The sequence below is a fragment of the Akebia trifoliata genome, chromosome 1 (assembly GCF_017979445.1).
Source record: "Akebia trifoliata isolate Shusen 1 chromosome 1, ASM1797944v1, whole genome shotgun sequence".
Taxonomy (NCBI): Eukaryota; Viridiplantae; Streptophyta; class Magnoliopsida; order Ranunculales; family Lardizabalaceae; genus Akebia; species Akebia trifoliata.
In genome coordinates this window covers 2,206,656-2,226,422 of record NC_141375.1, presented here as the reverse complement: position 1 = coordinate 2,226,422, position 19,767 = coordinate 2,206,656, and the positions used below count along the sequence as shown (strand labels likewise).

The window sequence follows — 19,767 nt, the reverse complement described above, 5'->3', positions numbered from 1 at the left end:
CATGGACGAGACGGACAAATCAATTTTTCGGACGAGATATTCAATCCCATATTCAAATTTTAATTTTTTAAATGAGATGTCTCAAACATATCAGAAAACTCGTCCAAGATGATTCAATATCTAACTTGGATGAGACGAGACGGGACACGAAATTGAGTTTTAAAACCATGGTTCCACTTTTCTTTTAATAAGGTTGACTTCGTTCAACAGTTTCCACGAATAAATTTGAGGGAAAATTACTTAAAGGTCCCTAATGAATGGTTTTGATTTTCTTTCTAAATAGTCCTTGAATTTTGAGCGATAACTTGATAATTCATTTAGTAAACTTTTTTTTTTTCTCAATGATCCCTCATTATTGTCAAACTCACCACTTTTTATTTGTTGTTGAGGTGTTGAGTTTGACAATTTTTAAAATTGTTGAACTCAACACTATAAAAGCCACCTGTCTTTAGTTTTTTCAAAACAATTTCAACTAAAATACATAAAAAGATCAGCTAAAGATTTGACATTACAACTTGTCTATATGATTTCAAAAAAAAAAAAAACCATCTTTAATCGATTTTCATCCAAAAATAAAGTAAAAAAAATCTCTAATTTTCTACATACGTCTTTAAAATGCTTGAAAAAGACTTTTTCTTCCTTCCCAAATCCTTTACGTCAGATTAAATTTTTTTGAACTCAATTGGGACACTTAACATCTAATTTTTAGGATGAAAATGGCGGGTTCGAATGGATAGGGCACATTAGGCGTTTTCAATTGTGAGAAATGTGAGTGAGGTTCAGGGATTGATTAGAAAGAAAAGTTTTACGAAATAGACTACTAAGAGAAACCCTATAAATTAGGGACTATTTAGAAAAAAGTTCATCAGTGACCTTCAAGTAATTTTCCCTAAATTTCATATCCATCTAAAGAAAGAAGAAAACCAACTACTGCCATTCTCATTAGCAAAAGCTAGAATTGGGAGACAAGGTAGAAAGAAGACAAACTGGTCTCCTCGAATAATATAATAATGTCAATCAAGCTGAGAAACCAACACAGTTTAGGGAAAATGTTTGAAGATCTTGACCATTGGTTAAAAATAGACATCATCATAAATCAAATGCAGAAGACTTCCTACCCACACCAGGCTGCGTTTCAGTTGCTCGGTGCTCCCTTAGTCACGCTCACTAATGGCCGTCAAGTGCTCATCAATTTCCTCTGTTGACAACACTCTGAATTCAGGATTTTCCTTCCTTACAACTCCCACCTACCAAACATCAAATGTTCAAAATCGTGCTCGTCAATTAATTTATCACCAAAGAAATATCAACATAACATGAACTACAGAGTAACAGACAGAACCATGTCCCATTTTGAAGTTGATAGAAGTGTCGAATGTAAGGGATATGGACCTAAATTAAAGGCCCCCCATGAATTCAACACTCCTAAGATGAAAATTTTCCTAGTCTTGTACACTAAACACCTTAAAATTAAGAAGGAAACAAGAGATCTTAAATAAAAAACCTTCCCTGTAAGAGATTAAATATGAGAAGAAATCAACATAGCACGAGAATTTTGGTGCTCATTGAGTATTTTATTTTCTTTTAATCTTTTTTAATTGTCTGTGTAGGCTGAATCCATAGAAACACTTTACAACACTAAATCTTCAATCATAAAAGGTAATAATAACCTATGAAAGTTAATGCTATGGTACTAGTGCCATTACAGATAACTGGATTTATCTCGTAACTATGTTTCTTACACAACGGTAAAAAAAAAACAAAGAAAAACCAATACCTCAATTTCAGTGGCCTTGAAATCCTCTTGCAGAACCGATTGCAGGGCGGATATTGCAGTCTACACAACATAAGATGGCAATATTAGACCTTCAAATTAACATTTAAGCCTAAACATGTATATTGTTAATAAGCATACAAACAATCACAAATCATTTGGTTGTTAACAGTGAACTGTTCAAGAAAGGAACCCAATCCTAATTCCCTCAGCAAACCGCATGTTCTTTGTACAAAGCTGTTTCTACTTTTGAAAATTCATAGAGATGGCTTCAAGTCTAGTCAACCAAAAACTTGATTAATTAACATACATTGCACTCCTTCTAATAGCTCAGGTCAGTTGGACAAGTCAGATTTTGTCATTAAGATTTTAGTGCAACAATATGAACTCTTTTTTTCTTTCCTTATTTCAAGGTTTTAAGAGGAAATTGTGGTCAATTCTTCCTTGTTATTGGTATGTATAGGACGTGTGGGGGCAAACTGGTCTTTTCCAATTCCACCCGTCCTACTTAGTGTAGCCCTAATTCTCTTATATAAATATAAGAGAGGAGATTCGTAGAATAAGTTTTTTTTTCTATTGAATCTCTTTCAATGCTTCTCCTTTAAATCACTCTTTCTCTTCTAAACAATAATATGGTATCAGAGCAAGGTTTATCTTGAAGTTTGAAAACCTACTCTTCTCTTCCTATTTCCCTTTCTTCTTCTTCTTCTACGATCTACTTGGCATTAAAATCTTAGGCTTCTGATTACAACCTAGGTTTTTAATCTTCTAGTTGGTGAAAACTCACAATATGTGAGTATGTTTGAAGTTGGTGTTTTGTATTTTGGTGGTGCAAGTTGTAGTTTGGTCGTGTGTTTTTCCCTAGGAGGTTCAAATTTATTTTCAGAAAAAAAAAAAAAGGGGGGGACTTTAGTCATTTGTGATTTGATCTATAAGTACATAGACCATATTCCATCAAATCTGGTTATTGCGATTTGATTTGTGAATCAGATCTATTATATAAAAATAAAAATAAAATAAAAAATCAGATCTGATTGGTATTTCAGATCTGGTTTATTTGGTACGATCTGTTTACTGGAGAGTGATTTCTAATGGAGATGAAGTCCAACGTTCTGTCTCCTCCTGAGTTCTTTAATCTTTAGATGACCTCGATCAAATTAAATGGCGATAATTTTATCCTTCGGTCGAAATTTGTTGAGGTGTTCTTTACTGCCAAGGGAAAATTGAAGTATCTGAATGATGATCTTCCTAAGACTGACAATCCTCACTACTCTGAGTGGGTTCAAGAAAATGCTCAAATTATGACATGGTAGTGAAATTGTGGATTCCACCATTGGTGTTAACTTGATGTTCCTATCTTCTACCAAGGAGATTTGGATTCAGGTTGGCAAGATGTATTCTGGAACAAATAATATTTCTCGGATTTATCAGTTGACTAAAGAATTCTTTTCCGTTTAGCAAGGTGACCAAAGTTTACCAGCATATTACTCTCGCCTTCAAAATATACGGAACGGGCGTAATGTATATCAACCCCTTACTACTGATTTGGACGTACTACGTCGACAACGGGAAGAGATGGATGTCGTTCGTTTTCTTTTTGATTTGAAATTTAAGTATAATTTTGTTAAATCTCATATTTTGACCAGTAAAGAGTTGCTTTCACTTACTAAAGTTTTTTTTTTCGCTTTCAAAGAGCTTCTGTTAGTGGTTTTGGTGCTACATCATTGGTGTCTAAATCTGACCGATCAGCATTGACTATTTCTAGAAGCACAGATCGTGGTCGTGATCGTGATCGTGGGGCATTCAGGAAGTGTACCCATTGTGGACTTGATAGTCAGTCTATGGATTTCTATTAGGATTTATATGGTCAACCCACAAACTGGGCCAATTAGGCTATTTCTAGTGACATTAATGGTGGTGGTTATGTTGATCCTCCTCATCAAGTGATTTCCCACGCAGATATGATTACTATTTCTCGTGATGAGTATTCCACATTACTTTATCCTCCACAACTTGGTGCTTTGTCCTCCAACACTGTGACTCTAGCTCACTCAGGTATATCCTATCTTGTTTCATCTTCATCCCCTTGGGTCATTAATTCAGGGGCGTCAGATCACATTATTGGGTCATTAGGTGTGTTTTCATCCATTCAACATTCTTCCTCTTCGTCTCAATGTGTCACTCTTACTGATGGTACTACTTTTAGAATTTCTGGTATTGAAACTGTTATTCCCTGCTCTACTTTAATTATCCACTGTACTATATGTCCCTAAATTTCCTTTCAGTTTAATGTCCATCAGTAAGTTAACTTAATCTCTTCATTGTTCTGTGATGTTTTACCCCTCATATTGTGTTTTTTAGGATCTAAAGACGAAGATGACAATTGGTGGGGGATATGAATCTGGAGGTTACTACTATTTGGATGGTGGTAGAGGTTTGCTTACTCTTCATGCCACAATCACTCGGCAACAATGACATTGTTGACTTGGTCGTCCTTCACTCTGCTCTTTAAAAAAGATGGTTCCCACTTCGAGTCATATATCTGTTTTAGATTGTGAGTCATGTCAGTTAGTTAAACATCATTGTGTTTCTTATCCATCTAGGTCTGTTATTAGAGTATCGAGTCAGTTTAATCTAATTTATTTTGAAATTTTGAGATCCTTATAAGATTGTTTCCCGTTGTGGGTTTTGGTATTTTGTTACATTTGTAGATGATTTTCAAGAATGACATGAGTTTATTTAATGAAAGATCGTTTTGAGTTATTTTCTATTGTTAAATTGTTTCATACTAAAATTCAAATTCAGTTTGGTGTGTAAATCAAGTTGTCTCATAGTGATAATGCTAAAGAATATGATTTTGGACCTTTGAATGACTATCTTTCATCCTTTGATATTATTCATCAAATTTCTTGTACACACACCCTTCAATAAAATGGTGTTGCTGAACGTAAAAATCAACACCTTCTTGAAGTTGCATGTTCTCTGATGTTTCAGATGCAAGTTCCCAAACCTTATTAGGGGGATGCGATTAATAGAACATGTTATTTGATTAATCGTATGCCTATGTTTGTTCTTAATGGTCAGTCATCTCATTCTGTTTTGTTTCCTTCGAATCCTTTATTTTCTTTACCTCCACAAACTTTTAGTTGTGTCTTGTTTGTTCATCAACCATCTCCTGATTTTGATAAGTTTGATCCACATTCGGTGAAGTGTTTATTTCTGGGTTACTCCCGTACCCAGAAAGGTTATAGTTGCTATGATCCTTCGGCCTGTCGTGTTATGTCAGTGCAGATGTTACATTTTTTAATTCTGTATCATATTTTATAAATCTTGTACAATATGATGATCTTTTGTTTGCCCTTCATCTTCCTGTGGTTGATTCATTTCCCACTGTTCCATTTCCACTCGTTTATGTTCATAGAAAGCAACTGACAATTTCAGATCCCCATCCTCCTCCAAATGCAGACACCTTACCATCATCTTCACAATCTGCAGATCAGATATCTAATACTTCTAATTTTGATCTTCCTATTGTACAAAGGAAAAGCACTCGTCATTGTACTAAGCACCTCATTTCCAAGTTTGTTTCTTTATCTCATACGTCTGCTTTGTATCATGGTTTCGTTTATGCCTTTTCTTCTGTGTCTATTCCTAATAGTGTACAGGATGTTTTGTCTCATTCAGGTTGGAGACAAGCTATGGAGGTTGAGATGGATGCTCTTCATTACAATGATACTTGAGTTATCGTCCTTACCTGTTGATATACGTACTGTTGGTTGTCGTTGGGTGTATGTGGTGAAGTATTTGCCTGATGGGTCTGTTGAGTGGTTGAAGGCCCGCTTCATGGCCAAATATACTTAGTCTTATGGTGTGGACTACTTAGAAACTTTTTCTCCTATGACAAACATGACTTTTGTTCATATTATTATCTCCCTTGCTGCCCCACTTTCTGTGGTCCTTATGTCAGTTGGATGTTAAGAATGCATTTTTGAATGGTGATTTGAAGGATGTGTACATGGAACAATCTCTTGGTTTTGTTGCTCAGGGGAAATCTGACGTGGTGTGTAAGTTTAAAAAGGCCATTTATGGCCTAAAACAATCTCCACGAACTTAGTTTGAGAAATTTAGTAAGGTAGTAGTTTAATTTGGGTTGAAACAATGTCAAACAAATCATTCTGTGTTTGTTCCCTTCAATTCTTAAGGGACTATCATTTTAGTAGTTTACATTGATGATATAGTCATCATAGGTGATGACACTAATGGAATAGAGGAGCTGAAAAGCTTCCTTCAGACAGTTTTAAACAAAAGATCTTGACAAATTGCGTTATTTCTTAGGCATAGAAATTGCGAAATCCAAGAAAGGTATAAACTTGACTCAAAGAAAATATGTTCTTGATTTGCTTGATGAGATAGGTATGTTGGGAAGTAAACCTATGGACACCCCAATGGACCATAATTCAAAGTTGATAATAGACAGTGGAGAGTTGTTTGATGATCCAGGAAAATACAGAAAACTAGTTCGGAAACTCAATTATTTGACTATCACTCGTATAGATATTTCTTTTGTAGTAAGTGCAGTGAGTCAGTTTATGGAAACGCCAAGGGTTCTACATTGGGAAGTTGTTACTCGAATCCTTCGATTTCTTAAACGATCTCTAGGACGTGGTTTGTGGTATAAGTCCAAAGATCATTTGGACTTAGAAGGGTATTGTGATGTTGACTGGGCAGGTTCTCCATCTGATAGGAGGTCTACATCTAGGTATTGCACTTTTTTGGGAGGAAATTTGATTTCCTGGAGAAGAAGCAAAATGTGATTGCAAGATCTAATTCAGGGGCAGAATATAGAGCAATGACTCTTATGACATGTGAACTAACATGGGTTAAGAATTTTCTCAGAGAATTGGGTGTTTAAAATAGCTACTCCTATGTGATTATATTGTGATAATCAAGTTACAATTCATATTGCTTCCAATCCAATGTTTCATGAGCAAACAAAACATATTGAGACAGATTGTTACTTTATCAGAGATAGTTTTATGTGGGGAAATTAGTACACCGTTCGTGAAGTCTAAAGATCAGTTGGTAGATATGTTCACTAAGGCACTTAACTGTAGTCGCCTCAGTTTCATTTGCTCCAAGTTGAATTTACTTGATATTTATGCTCCAGCTTGCGGGGGAGTGTTATTTTTTTTTCTTTAGTTTCGTTTATGTTATTTTCTTTAGTAATGTATTTTCTATAATTTCTTTAGTTTTTTGTTCCAAGTGCAACTTAAGGGGGAGTGTTATTGGTATGTATAGGATGTGTGGGGGCAAACTGGTATTTTCCAATTCCACACGTCCCATTTAATGTAAGCCGAATTCTCTTATATAAATATAAGAGAGGAGGCTCATAGAATATGTTTTTTTTTCTATTGAGTCGCTCTCAAATCTCTCTTTCTCTTCTAAACAATAACATTCCTTTTGCCATTTGTTGGGGTTTGTGCGCGATAGAAATGGTAGGGTCTTTGAGAACAAGGAGCTTGAAGTCCACAAGGTGAACATCGAAATTCTTGACCTTATGTTTCATTGGAGCTCGATGTTCATTGAAGCGAGAGGAGTTTATTTTGAAGACTATTTGGGGAGGTGTGATTGAGCTTGTAATCATATGAGTAGTTTGTAACTTTGTGGAGTTGTTGCTTGTTTTGCTTTTGCTTTGTTTCTCATTGGGGTTTTAGGTCACCTCGACTACCCCCATTAATAAAAATACTTGTATGCATCAAAGAGAGAGAGAGAGAGAGAGCAAATATAAATAATTTCAAAATAATAAAAGACGTGGCTTTGGAAAGAATTGAATGGAAGAACGGGACTCGCTCAGCTAACCCAAATCTATGGATATTAGTATTGGTCAAAGATTGTTATTTTTACCTTTTCATGTTAAAATTTTATTTAATATAACATTAAGTTTGCGTTCTTGTCTATGGGTGTATTTCATACATATTATAGAATATGCCATCACACTAGACATTATTATTTTACTACTAGGCTAAAAGGAATTTATAAGATTTTTGAATATTTTCATAACAAAATAAAGTTATGTTTAAGAAAATATTTCTAAGCTTCCATATAAGGGTACTTTTAATTGAGGAATTCATGCTCAGATGGGATTTTGAACATTTGTTTTCATGTTTGTTTGCTCTAGGATAGTGGTCTCCTCGACATTCTTGCTTGTCTGTTTTTTTTTTTCTCTTTATCTTAATGAAAAAACTTTACCAATCAAAGGAATATATAGTGCCCCATATATATTTCTTTAATTGGTAAAAAAATCATTAAGATAAAAAAGAAAAAAAGAAACAGACAAGCAAGAAGGTCGAGGAAACCACCATCCTAAAGCAGGTTAGATTTCTTGAAGGCATTTTGTGTTGTTTCAAAGCCATTTTTGGATTGCCAGTTTACTTGTGGAAGAATAGAGTGTACCCAATGGGGCAGGTTGAGGATGTGGAGTTTCTTGCAGCATCCTTGGGGTGCCAAGATGGGCTTTCTCCCATCTTTGTAGTTGGGCTTACCTTTGGGGGGCCCATATAAGTGTGAAAGTATTTGGGACCCAATGATTGAGGATTTCCGATAGGTTGAGCCAAGAGCTAGATATCTTTCAAAGGGTGGTAAGCTGATCCTGATCAAAAGTGTGCTTTTCAGTATTCTTATTTATTACCTTTCCTTGTCCTCACTTTCCAGAAGTGTGGAATTGAGACTGGATAAACTCTTTAGAGACCTTTTGTGGCACGGTAGGGAAGAGAAAGAGTAAGCTTCACTTAGTTGGCAAAATGTTTGTGCGGTGAAGGGTAGGGGAGGATTGGTTGGAAAGGAGAGGGAAGGGTCGTGGTGCAAGGTGATTGCGGAGAAGTTCTAGGAAGACTCGTTCGGTGGGAGAGTGGTGAAGCAAAGAATCCTTATATGTGCAGGGTGTGGAAAGGTATCTTTAAGGTTCTTCCTCAATTCAAAAAGAGGGTGGCTTTTAAAGTGGGGAGGGATGATAGAGTTGAATTTTATGTGGGTCCTTTGAAGGAGTAGTTCCCATCGTTGTATGCCATCTCTAGAGAAAGGAACCTTCTGGTTGCAAGGTTTTGTGGAATGGGGGATGGAGGTCCTACTTGAGATTTGGGTTTCAGGAGACTCTTGAATGACTAGGATTTGCCGAAGGTTTCAGAGTCGTTGGAGAGTCTTGTTAGTGTTCCCGGTGGGCAGTTGGTGTTGATTCAATGTTTTGGGTGACTAATAACAAATGGTTGTTTTCGGTTAGAGAGTTTTATAATGATTTGAATAGGAGTGGTGATGTTTCCTTCCTTCATGTAGTTGTTGGGGCCCTAGGTGCCTTCCAAGGTTACTTTCTTCGTGTGAATTGTTGTTAAGGGTAGAATTCTAATGGTAGATCAGATGAGAAGAAGGGGCCTTTGTCAACCAAATTTTTGTTGTTGTTTGTGCTTGGGTAATGAGGAGTCAGCTTCTCATCTTCTTGTGTAGTGTCCGGTAGCTAAAGAGGTGTGGGATCACTTCTTGTTCTTGTTCGGAGTGGAGTGTTGTTTGCCAAGTACTGTGAGAGGTGTCTTTGAGGAATGGCCCCAGTTGGGGATGAGTTTTCATCTATCCAAGAGGTTGATTTGGAGTTTAACTCCGTTCGCGATTACGTGGGGCCTTTGGAAGGAAAGAAATGTTAGAACGTTTGAAGGGAAGGCTCAAGCTTCTCAGGAGTTATTTCTATTTATCTATTTTTATTTTTTTTTGTAAGATCTTCAAGGAGTTCAGAGGGGTGTTCTTCGAGGATTTTCTTGTCCGTTGGGATTTTGTTTGTAATCTCTCGGAGCCTTAAGTTCTCTTGGAGAAGTTGTTCTGTCTTTCGAATCCTTTTACTCTAGAAAAAACTGATCGGATCTGTCAAGAACGAGCTGACGACTACAAGAGAAGCAAGGCGATTCGGAGCAACATCAATGTTTTAACAGAATTGCTTGAGAAATTGATCAGCAAGCAGCTGAAAAACTCCAGGGCACAGTAGCGCACCCCTATTAAGTAATTCAACAACCTGACGCGTTGTGGCTCCCCGATGTTTGTTTGTTTTTTCTTTGTAAGTCATCTCGATCTACCGTCTAGATTTATTTTTTCCCTTATCTATCAAAATAAAAATAAAAATAGGGCCCCATATAAAAGTATTACTTCGTTAAAATTTAATAAAAAATATAATGTAGAGTCCAACCAAATGAATCCTATTTCAGGGTTTGTTGAATCTGACGCACCACACCTGTACTTGTGTCCATGCCACATAACAAATGACAGAAATTTCATGTATGCAGTGACAAGATTTGACACAAAGGCTACATGTAGATCTGTAGAGTATATATATAATAAACAAAAAAAAGATTCATAAAAGCCATCTCCTCATGAAAGCAACAAGAGTAAGACATGATAAAATCATCTAGGAAAAGATACAATTACCTGTACTGTCTCCTCGTAAGAGAATGCAGGATCATTCTTCATTTTCTTCTCCAAGAAATTAATAGCTTCTTGTTCCTTTAAGCCAGCACTCGTAGCCTAGGATAAGCAGATAGTATTGAATGAGGTTTGAATGTTGAAGCTCTCTGGTATCATACTAAACAAATAAACATGAATAGAATACAACGGATAGCAAGATAATACCCAATTCATGTTCCTTGAAAATAAGAAATCTACATTGAGACTTGTGCTGGAGTAACATTGAAATTGACATCGTTTGGGACATTGGTGTGCACAGAACCATAGATGCTTCTCACTCATATCTCGATGAAAAGCATCTATGGTTCTATAGACATATCCACGTCAGCAATGTCCAAAACGATGTCAATTTCAATGTTACTTCAGCATTTTCCGAAGTCCAACCAAAATTGAAACAGTTAGCTAGACAACACATATTGCCATTTTTTTTATTGGCATTACAGACATTGACTTAGAAGCTAGAACCAAGGGGAATAGCAACCTCAACGGAAAATAGAACTTTCCAAACAAACAGGTAATAATATAATCAACCAATGCATAGATCATCATTACATATTACAGTACCATGTATTTTCTTCATTTTTTTGGGTAAGTACTATAAAAGTATTCTAACGCATTATCAGCATCAAGTCCATCATCATCATCAAAGCATTATCCAAAAAAGTGTTTTTTTTTTTTTTTTGGGGGGGGGGGGGGGGGCGCGGCAGCAGTGGTTGTTTGGCCTGACCGAATCTATATCCTCCATTCTATCTGTTTAAAGCCTAAATTATTCATGTTACTACTTCGGATTACCAACCAGACATGAACCACCTCTTTTATCCAGGCTTGGGACTGGCAACGTAAAGTAAACTATATACAATCATAGAGGTCAAAATATGTACAATCTTAAATCTAATCAAAGAAATATAAAGTCAATATGCTTGAGTGATAAAACTAGGTCAGACCGTAAACGAACACAAAGACATAAAAATACAAATAATAAGAAAACGAAAAAAATTAAAGGACCAAAAATAACGACGGCAAAAAAACCATCACTAGTTGCTGCTTTAAAGGCTTCTTGTATTATCAGGAAAATTAAAATGCATCTCAAGTGTAAGATAACTTAAAATGCATCCTCCATCTATCAGCCGACTCAAGTCCATAACAAGTCTTTTTAAGTAAATTAAGAGCTACTATACCTTTGTGGCTTTATAAAAAATTAAAAAAAAAAAAAATTGAAGACAAAAAAAAGTCTATGGAGGTGGTATTTAAAATGATGATCCTATATCGAGTATTAATAAGGATATGTGGACACATATTTTGACACACCAAATGACACCTGATCATAATGCCCACTTGGAGATGAACCATGAGCTGATTGCCGGAGAGGGCAATGTCCTTGCTATGGGGATCATTAATACCTATATCAGTCGCATTCTGACATTTATGGTGTTAACAAAAGTGGATAACAAGTTGAAAAATCTCAGAACTGCCCATTTCACTCAAAAATCAAATGCCTCTATTGCTAGGTTTGGAAGTTCCAGAAAGAACTACTTTTTTGAGGGAATGCTCTCCATGTGAGAAGGCCATCCTCAAAAAAGATCATGCCTAGACTCATCTAAAGGTGGGCCCCATCAATGTGTCAAAAAACGTATCAACCAATCTCAACCAGATACATAAGCATATAGAAAAAGATGCAAATTGAGGTTTCTTATGCTCTATCCCTCCACTTCTCTTTGTTTTATTAAAATAGCTCAGTTACATTGAGCTTTTGTTACTTGTGCGGAAGGACGTTTTTTGTCTTCTCCAATTTTCTTATTAAAAAAGTTTGAATTTTTGAAAAACCTTGGAAATTCTTCCAATACAACAAAAATGTTCCACTAATGCAAATGTCTCCAGATTTTGTATGTAATTCCACATTTCTTATATTCCCATAACAAAACCACTTTCATGAAAGAAATAATTTTAAAATTGACATTAAATATTCCTATTTCCTAGTAATGGTAATATTTTTATCTTTATTATATACCTCCATTTTAATGGTAATAAGTATTTTTCTTCCTTAGACTCAACTTTAATAATATCTTTCTTCTTACTCAAATTTCTATTCTGGTCTATGATATATATCTGCGATTAATGGTAAACAGAATCCTAACTGCAAGATGTCTCTCATTCAGGTTTTTTTTTTTTTTTTGTAACTAACATTTGCCCACACAAAAAAAAAAAAAAAAACCAGCTATCCTTTCCAAACCTCTCTCCTTTTATTTATACCGTTTTCTTATTTCTCCAGTTTTTAAATGCTATTGTAAAATCTAACATGGAAAAGTATTAATAATTCATCTATTTTCATGTGTAATCACCGAAGATGGTGTTTTCATAGATTGTTTATCATCTGAAATCTCCAGCAAGTTTAAATTCTGCACATTTATTGAACATTTTGTTTTAATTTTTTGTTATGTTAATAAAAAAGATTAATAGTGTGAGAACTGCACCAAAAGAATATCAACCATAGTCGGAAACATGTGTAATGATTGGACGATTCACAAGAAAATTCAGGGGCAAGAACATGTCAATCCTGTACATTATACATGGTACATGCCTTCCTGTGTGCTTGTAGAACCAGACATTCCAGGGAAATAACCAAATTAAATATAATAAGTAAAGTATTACCTTGTGACCAAAAAAATGGCCAGCTGGATCACACTTGAAGAGTTGAGGTCCATTTTCTTCATCGATGCCCAAAACCATAGCAGCTTAACAATGCAAAAATAAATAAATAAATAAGGAGAAGCATTAGTTAGAACTCTAAAGCAAAATATAGAGAAAAAATGAGTCATATATTGTTCCATGGCATAACAGAGACATCCTTTAAAAATGAAAAGAAAGACAGAAACAGACCTATTCCGAGAGGCCTCATATAGGCATGTTGGGTATAGACCTGTGACTTGTCTGCAATCCTGTGAGATCGTTGACGAATGTCAGTTTTTTTTATTTTATTTTTAATTTTTTTATATACGTATGAATGTCAGTATAAGTCAACTACAGGAGAATTTTCCTTGAAAGAGTACCAAAAGAGAAAAAAAGAATATAGGAAGTGGCGTCACCAATTAAAAGAAATAATAATAATCCAATAAAAAAGAAGGAAGTGAAATTTGCACATTGTAGTGATTTTTTTTCTCCATAATGACAAAATGTCATTGACGAGAAGATACTCAAAATATAAAATACCTGTTATGAAGAAATATTGGAATGACTAATTTTTTTTTTTCTGTTTGATAGGCAGAAAAATAAAAATATGCAGTCGGTAAAAAATTATTTTTATGAACAGAATACATAATATTGCTAACTTAAGGAAAATGTTTGGGGCTTAGAGACAGAAATCCATAATGGGGTTAGGCTGTTAGGGATTTCAATGTTCCAATTACAGAAGATCCAGACCCTAACACTAACCAGATCTTTAAAACTTGGAACCTGGGAACCGAAAGTGCTGCAAAAATAGCATGTTCTCATGTTCAAAATGTGTCACTTGGAAACAGATAGATGAGATTGATGACACTCTGTATCAAAATAATTAGATGGATTCCTTGAGTAACATAAACTTCACTTGATACAAATAACATGCCAAACAACAGACTAGCAACTAGTTGAGTAAATGAGAAAAGATCATCATACCACTTGGCCAATACATCTACAGGCATTTCATATCCCCATTTGAAACGAAATTCAGCGGCTTGATTTCTTGCTTGTTGGACCAACGACCTTGCATCAGCTAGAAAAAGAAAAGAGGCATTAACAAAACTCCAATCCAAGGCCAAGAAGAGTCAAGAACCAATTACAAAGGTCACTTTTTGAGAGATTAAACAGTTAATTATTCAAAGACATCACTTTTGAGAGATTAAACAGCTAATCATTCAAAGACATTAAACAATCATGAAGTTTGAACCAAAGAAGAAGTAATGTAATTTAATTGGGGAAGAAGAAGAAACACTCATCAAAGTGACTGGATACTCGTGTATGAGTCACATCAAATTCAAAGTGATTCATCATCTTAGTCAACTTATACAACCCAATTACTATAGTCAGCAACAAGAATTTTATTTCACATCTAATCCTATCACAAACCATACATTTGTTCAAGGTATGCTCCTTTGTATCCTTTCATGCTACTTCTATCATGTCACTCTTAGTTTTCCTCTAGCCTTTTTAGAACTCTCTACTTCCACCAAAATGCTCCATCTCATTGATGACGTTATTGGTTTTCTTAGCACATGTTAAACCCTCCTGGATAACTTTCTTTTGTTTTGTCTCCAAGTGGAGGAATTCCTAAATTTCCTCAAATATACTTTTTGTAAATTAGATATTCTTAGTCTTACAAGTCATCCATTTCTACTTCACCCTTATGAAAATATTGGTTCTTAAATCCCACCATTCAACTCCACGAAGCAAGTGTTCTTATTCTTGCCTAATAAAAGTTTTCCTTTAATGTGATCAGTACAGGTGGATCGCTTGGTCACTTTGGGTAATGCTCATCCGTCAATCTTATCTAGTGCTTCATCCCAAGAAGTATGATGCAATCTATCTTGGACCTACTTAGGGTAAAACCTCAGTTTCAACTCTACATAGCATGATCGTTCTTGGTGTTGTCACATAAAGGATTTCCTTTACTTTGATCAGTACATGTGGATTACACAATAATCTAAAAGTGGTCACTTTGAGGTATTACTTGTCCATCAATCTTATCTAGTGCTTCATCCCTAGAAGTATCTTGACTGAATTTGCACATGCATTCTATCTTGGACCTTCTTCACTTAAAGCACTAGGTTTGACGTGCAATCAGTACGTAACTTGTTTGGTACTAGATCACATTTCTAGGTATAGTTCACCGGGTATAGATTATACACACTTTCATCTCATCACATCTGCATTATTATAAATAGATGTGAAATTAACCGTAAATGAATTAAATTACTTGAACTAAATTATCAAATACCAAAAAAACAAATTTTAATTAAATAAACCTAACTTTTCAAATCAATCATGCTTCCTTATTCAAACCAATCACAGAAGAAAAAGAGTTATTGAAGGAAACCTGTCATGCCAGTAGCTAACAATCCAAGATACTTTGTAATGGGGAAAAGATGTGTAACACTGGTTTGATCCAAAAGCTTGTCCTGCATCAGATTTCATGAACCACATTGCCAAACGAAATTCAAAGCGAAAATCAATTAAATTACACGCAATAATCCAAAAACCACTCACTGGGACTTTCTTTTGAGTGACAACGCACACTGAATCCTTTCCTCTAACACCAATCGAGGTGATTCCCGATGCCTTCACAGCCTTGAACGCATACTCTGTTCGTTTAACCAATCAAAAACCCTAAAAATTAAACCTTTTTTTATTCGTTTTCAATGGAAAGCTTAGGAAACAAATTCTCGTACATAATTCATCTAAACTCTAAAAAAAGTTATCATTTCAGATCTGAATTGATGATTATGGTGATAAATCCATACGAGGTCCTCTATAATACCCTAGATAGATCCAAAACACCGAATTTTCCACCATTTTAAGAGGTTGAAAAAAACTGTGGAGATTGAAAAGAAAGCTTACCAACTTGGTACAATCGACCTTCGGGAGAGAAGATCGTGATGTGGCGATCGTAACCAGCTCCAGTTCCACGGCTCATCGTTAGTGTTTCTTCTGTGTTTCTCGTTAGGGTTTTTAGTTTTTCAACATTGAAGAACCAGATAGATTGTTTAACAAGAAAGTACAGAACATTACCAAAATACCCTCATTTCATGGTGGAGAAAACCCGGGGGAAATTTTAGAGAGCTACTATTGGCACCCAACTGTTACTAATAAGACGCCAATTAATAATAAAGAAAGGGGATTAAAAAAAACATACGCAACTTATTTCCAAATTCCGATTTTCGATATTCAATTCATTTTAATTCCCAAAACATGCATTTCGAATAAATTCATCACTTTTATAATTAATGAAATCACTAGTATATCTACGAATTTGTAGATATTAATAGTGACGAACTCATGAGGTCAGAAGTAATAAAAATGACAAATGCATGTTTTGATAATTAAAATGAGCAGTGTACCGAAATTGGAATTTCATCATATTTAGTGACAAACATGGTTTTAAATCTCATCCGAGATGACTCGTCCGATACATCTCAATATCGTTCACCAAAGAGATAGATAAATAAGTCAAATGTATTGGACGAGATTTAAAACCATAGTTCATTTTTCTCATTGTTGAATGAGACGACTCAAACGTATCAAAACTTGTTCATGGACAAGACGTGACATCAAAACGAGTTTTAAAACATTATTACAAAATGGAGATTCACTCTAAAAAAAAATAGGGTGAAAGTCCATTATGTGAGTTAAATGCGACGAAATTCCGAGTTCGGTACATTGTTCTTTTAATTCCCAAATCATGTTTTTCCAATGAATTCGTCACTTTTATAATCTACGAATTCATGACTTCTCACTTTTACTATCAATGAATTCGTAGATAAAGTATCATCGATTTTGTCATATCAATAATCTTGTTGATAATTTTCCAACGAATTTGTTGATTATAAAAATGACAAATTAATTGGAAAAGTATGTTTTGGAATAAAAATGAACAATGTACCAAAATTGAAATTTTGACATAAGTTGTGCACGTTTTGGGGTAAAAAAACTAAGAAAATAAGCAAATTGTTGAGAATAAGTAAAAGTTGGCATGCCAAAAGAACCTCTCTCAATTTTTATTACTAGATTTCTAGTATTTGGTTTATATGAGCCAAATCATAATTTTAAAAAATTATTGAAATTATTCGAATGAGTGACATAATATTTTGTAATGCTGAAATTATAATTTGAGCCAAACTATTGTAATGTTTGAAGGGTGTGTTTTCATCAAAAAATTTTATATTGTCTAGAAATGAGAAAAATATCTATGAATCCTCAATGATAATCTCTTGAAATCCTTAAACTAATTTTTTTAAATGTGATTTATATCATACATGTCATTTTTAAACTCATCTCTACATCAATTGTTCTCTATCCAATGTTGTATCTCTTTTGTTAATTAAATAAATGATTAAAGTGTTTGATGATTAGAACTCAAATCATTCAAATGAGATAGATACAATCCATTTTTATTTGATTTTTTTTTTAACAAATAAATGCAAACACCACATATGGATGTAATCTAATGTTGCATATTTGCTTCATTTGTTAAATACAATTTCAAACATTTAAATATTAATTATGTGATTTTTACCGTCAAAAGCGATATTATATGTCTTTGATTATAGATTTCAGATTCTAATATACTAAAGTTCAACTCAGAACATTTAAATTTCGATGTAATAGAACACTTTACCACTAATACGATATATATTTAATATGAATTTAATGTTATTTTTTTCATACTAACATATCATTTACATATATGATTAATGCTACGTTATTTGATTATAGTTCTTGTGGCGCCCCACCAAACGCTAACACAAATCCCCATGTCAGATCCTGAAGTATTAGGTGACACCTCGAAATTTTGGCATGGTTTCCTCTGTTTATGTTAGCATTCCAACGCGTTCAACGTGCACCTAATAAACGACATACAATATATATATATATATATATATATATATATATATATATATACAGAATATAAGAATAGCGGAAGCCTACATACATCTAATAACGAACGATAGATCAGAGTACGGAAGGATAACAAAACACATAATTATACAAACATCCTCATTCTAACAGAAGTCCTAACACTCAAGACAAAATTCATAATAATCCTAGGAAAATTGACACCACTAGGGGGTATAACCCCAATACTCACCAAGTGATGGATTCTGGCTGTCTATCTGACCCATCAGATGATTCTCACTCGTTTTTTACATCTGTTTTGCCAAGCTTCGGATCTGAAACTAAAAAAATGAAAAAGGAAAGGGTGAATAACAATAATTACCCAGTAAGGAAGCAAACAATTTCTGTCAATAACCTCTCCTAACATGAACGAATAAACATACTGAATCATTTTAAAATATAAGAAATTTTATAGAAGAAATTACGATTAACTGGTACATATAGTCAAAGATGAGCAATTAAACATTTTAAAATTAATATTACATCAACCAACAGTACTCACTATAGCATTTTCTTTTTATACAAATCTAATTGATCAAATGAAAACATTAAACTTGCATTTCATTTTATATATTAAAATAAGACAACATATACATAATACACATGTTGGAGTTGTGGAATTAGAGAGTTGGGATTCATGACTGGATCGCTCCCAATCAGGACATGATGTTACAATTCTTTACTGGTTTTTAGTTCCTGATTTTGTGGCCGGTCACTGCATTTACCACATTTGATTGACCATTTATCCGGCTCAGGCTGGCCGTTTGACCTGACCGTAAGTAATGGGTCTCTTTTTGATGTGTCATAACATTTGACTACTATAGATTGTTAGTGATCACTGACTAATCGTCTTCGTCTATGCCTATTAGGCATGCATCTGATTCCCAAACATACAAATCATTCGTATACGACCACCTTTACAGTACAAGTTCACTAGTAAAGATAGAGGGGAATAAACCCGGATTCCAGTTGTGACTTCATTCTCATATGCGTCCCATACCACGTATGAGCTTGGTGGTCCCTACCGTACATCCCAGGATAGTACATCACTCCGGATGATATGACGCACTATCCCTTCAGGCATTCACAGACTCTTTAACAACACACAAAATAGCTACATATATATATTATTTTTATTTGAAAACAAAAGAGAAATTAACAATACAAGGTTGAGAATGGATATCCAGTTCCTACCATGCAAGTGTGGCCAGCCGGCCTAAAATAAATAACAGAACGAAAAAGTAAACATCGCCTCACGCTAATAAAAAGTAAATAAACATGCAACCAGTAACATTATCTTTGGATATCCGTTCACCAACCTACACACAACACAATAATATAAAATGTAGATATCACACATTGGGTGTGACTCTGACATTTTATTGTTTTCATACCCTTTTTTCCTTTTTTTCGAATTTTACAATTTTCAATATCTCAAACAAAATATCCACTTTCTGATATTCATCAACTCAATATGAGTTAATTGAATAATAAATCATTTTTCTAATTATGAAGTTCATTTTTATCAAAAACCTTGAAAAAGTACAAAATTTATATCAAAACGGGGTCCGAGCGGTTCACAGGACCCAACTGACAGAAATAACCCGATGAAACATCTTACCCACGTGTAATTTGTTATAAAATACAATTAAACATATCAAATATGCAAGTTCTGACGTGAATTTGAAATAACTAACTGAATTCTATATTTTTGGAAACTCACCACAAATTTTTAATAAAATTCTAAATGCAATTTTCACAATCTACGATTACTAATAGAAATTGAGAGTTCTTTACTATCTCTGTGCGAGATGATCGAAGCCCGTGTGCGAAAATCGAGATGAACGACG

General features: G+C 34.5%; 1 protein-coding gene across 1 annotated transcript; it reads right to left on the bottom strand.

Annotated features, from left to right (window-relative positions):
• Nucleotides 1-971: 971 nt before the first annotated feature.
• Nucleotides 972-16,024, bottom strand: LOC147410338 (proteasome subunit alpha type-6). The gene is made up of 9 exons (XM_086434040.1): nucleotides 15,863-16,024; nucleotides 15,512-15,606; nucleotides 15,342-15,423; nucleotides 13,925-14,021; nucleotides 13,151-13,209; nucleotides 12,923-13,005; nucleotides 10,238-10,333; nucleotides 1,778-1,837; nucleotides 972-1,247 (listed from the first exon to the last, which is right to left on the bottom strand). The coding sequence occupies exons 1-9, from the start codon at nucleotides 15,936-15,938 to the stop codon at nucleotides 1,155-1,157; spliced, it is 741 nt and encodes a 246-aa protein (XP_086290166.1). The 5' UTR covers nucleotides 15,939-16,024; the 3' UTR covers nucleotides 972-1,154.
• Nucleotides 16,025-19,767: the final 3,743 nt, after the last annotated feature.

Bases quoted from the DNA above. Each gene is read 5' to 3' on its own strand.
- LOC147410338 (XM_086434040.1), bottom strand. From the start codon at position 15,938: ATGAGCCGTGGAACTGGAGCTGGTTACGATCGCCACATCACGATCTTC. The intron at 15,607-15,862 runs GTAAGCTTTCTT...TTAAACGAACAG, and splicing joins AGGTCGATTGTACCAAGTTG to AGTATGCGTTCAAGGCTGTG. The intron at 15,424-15,511 runs GTGAGTGGTTTT...AATCTGATGCAG, and splicing joins TCACTCAAAAGAAAGTCCCA to GACAAGCTTTTGGATCAAAC.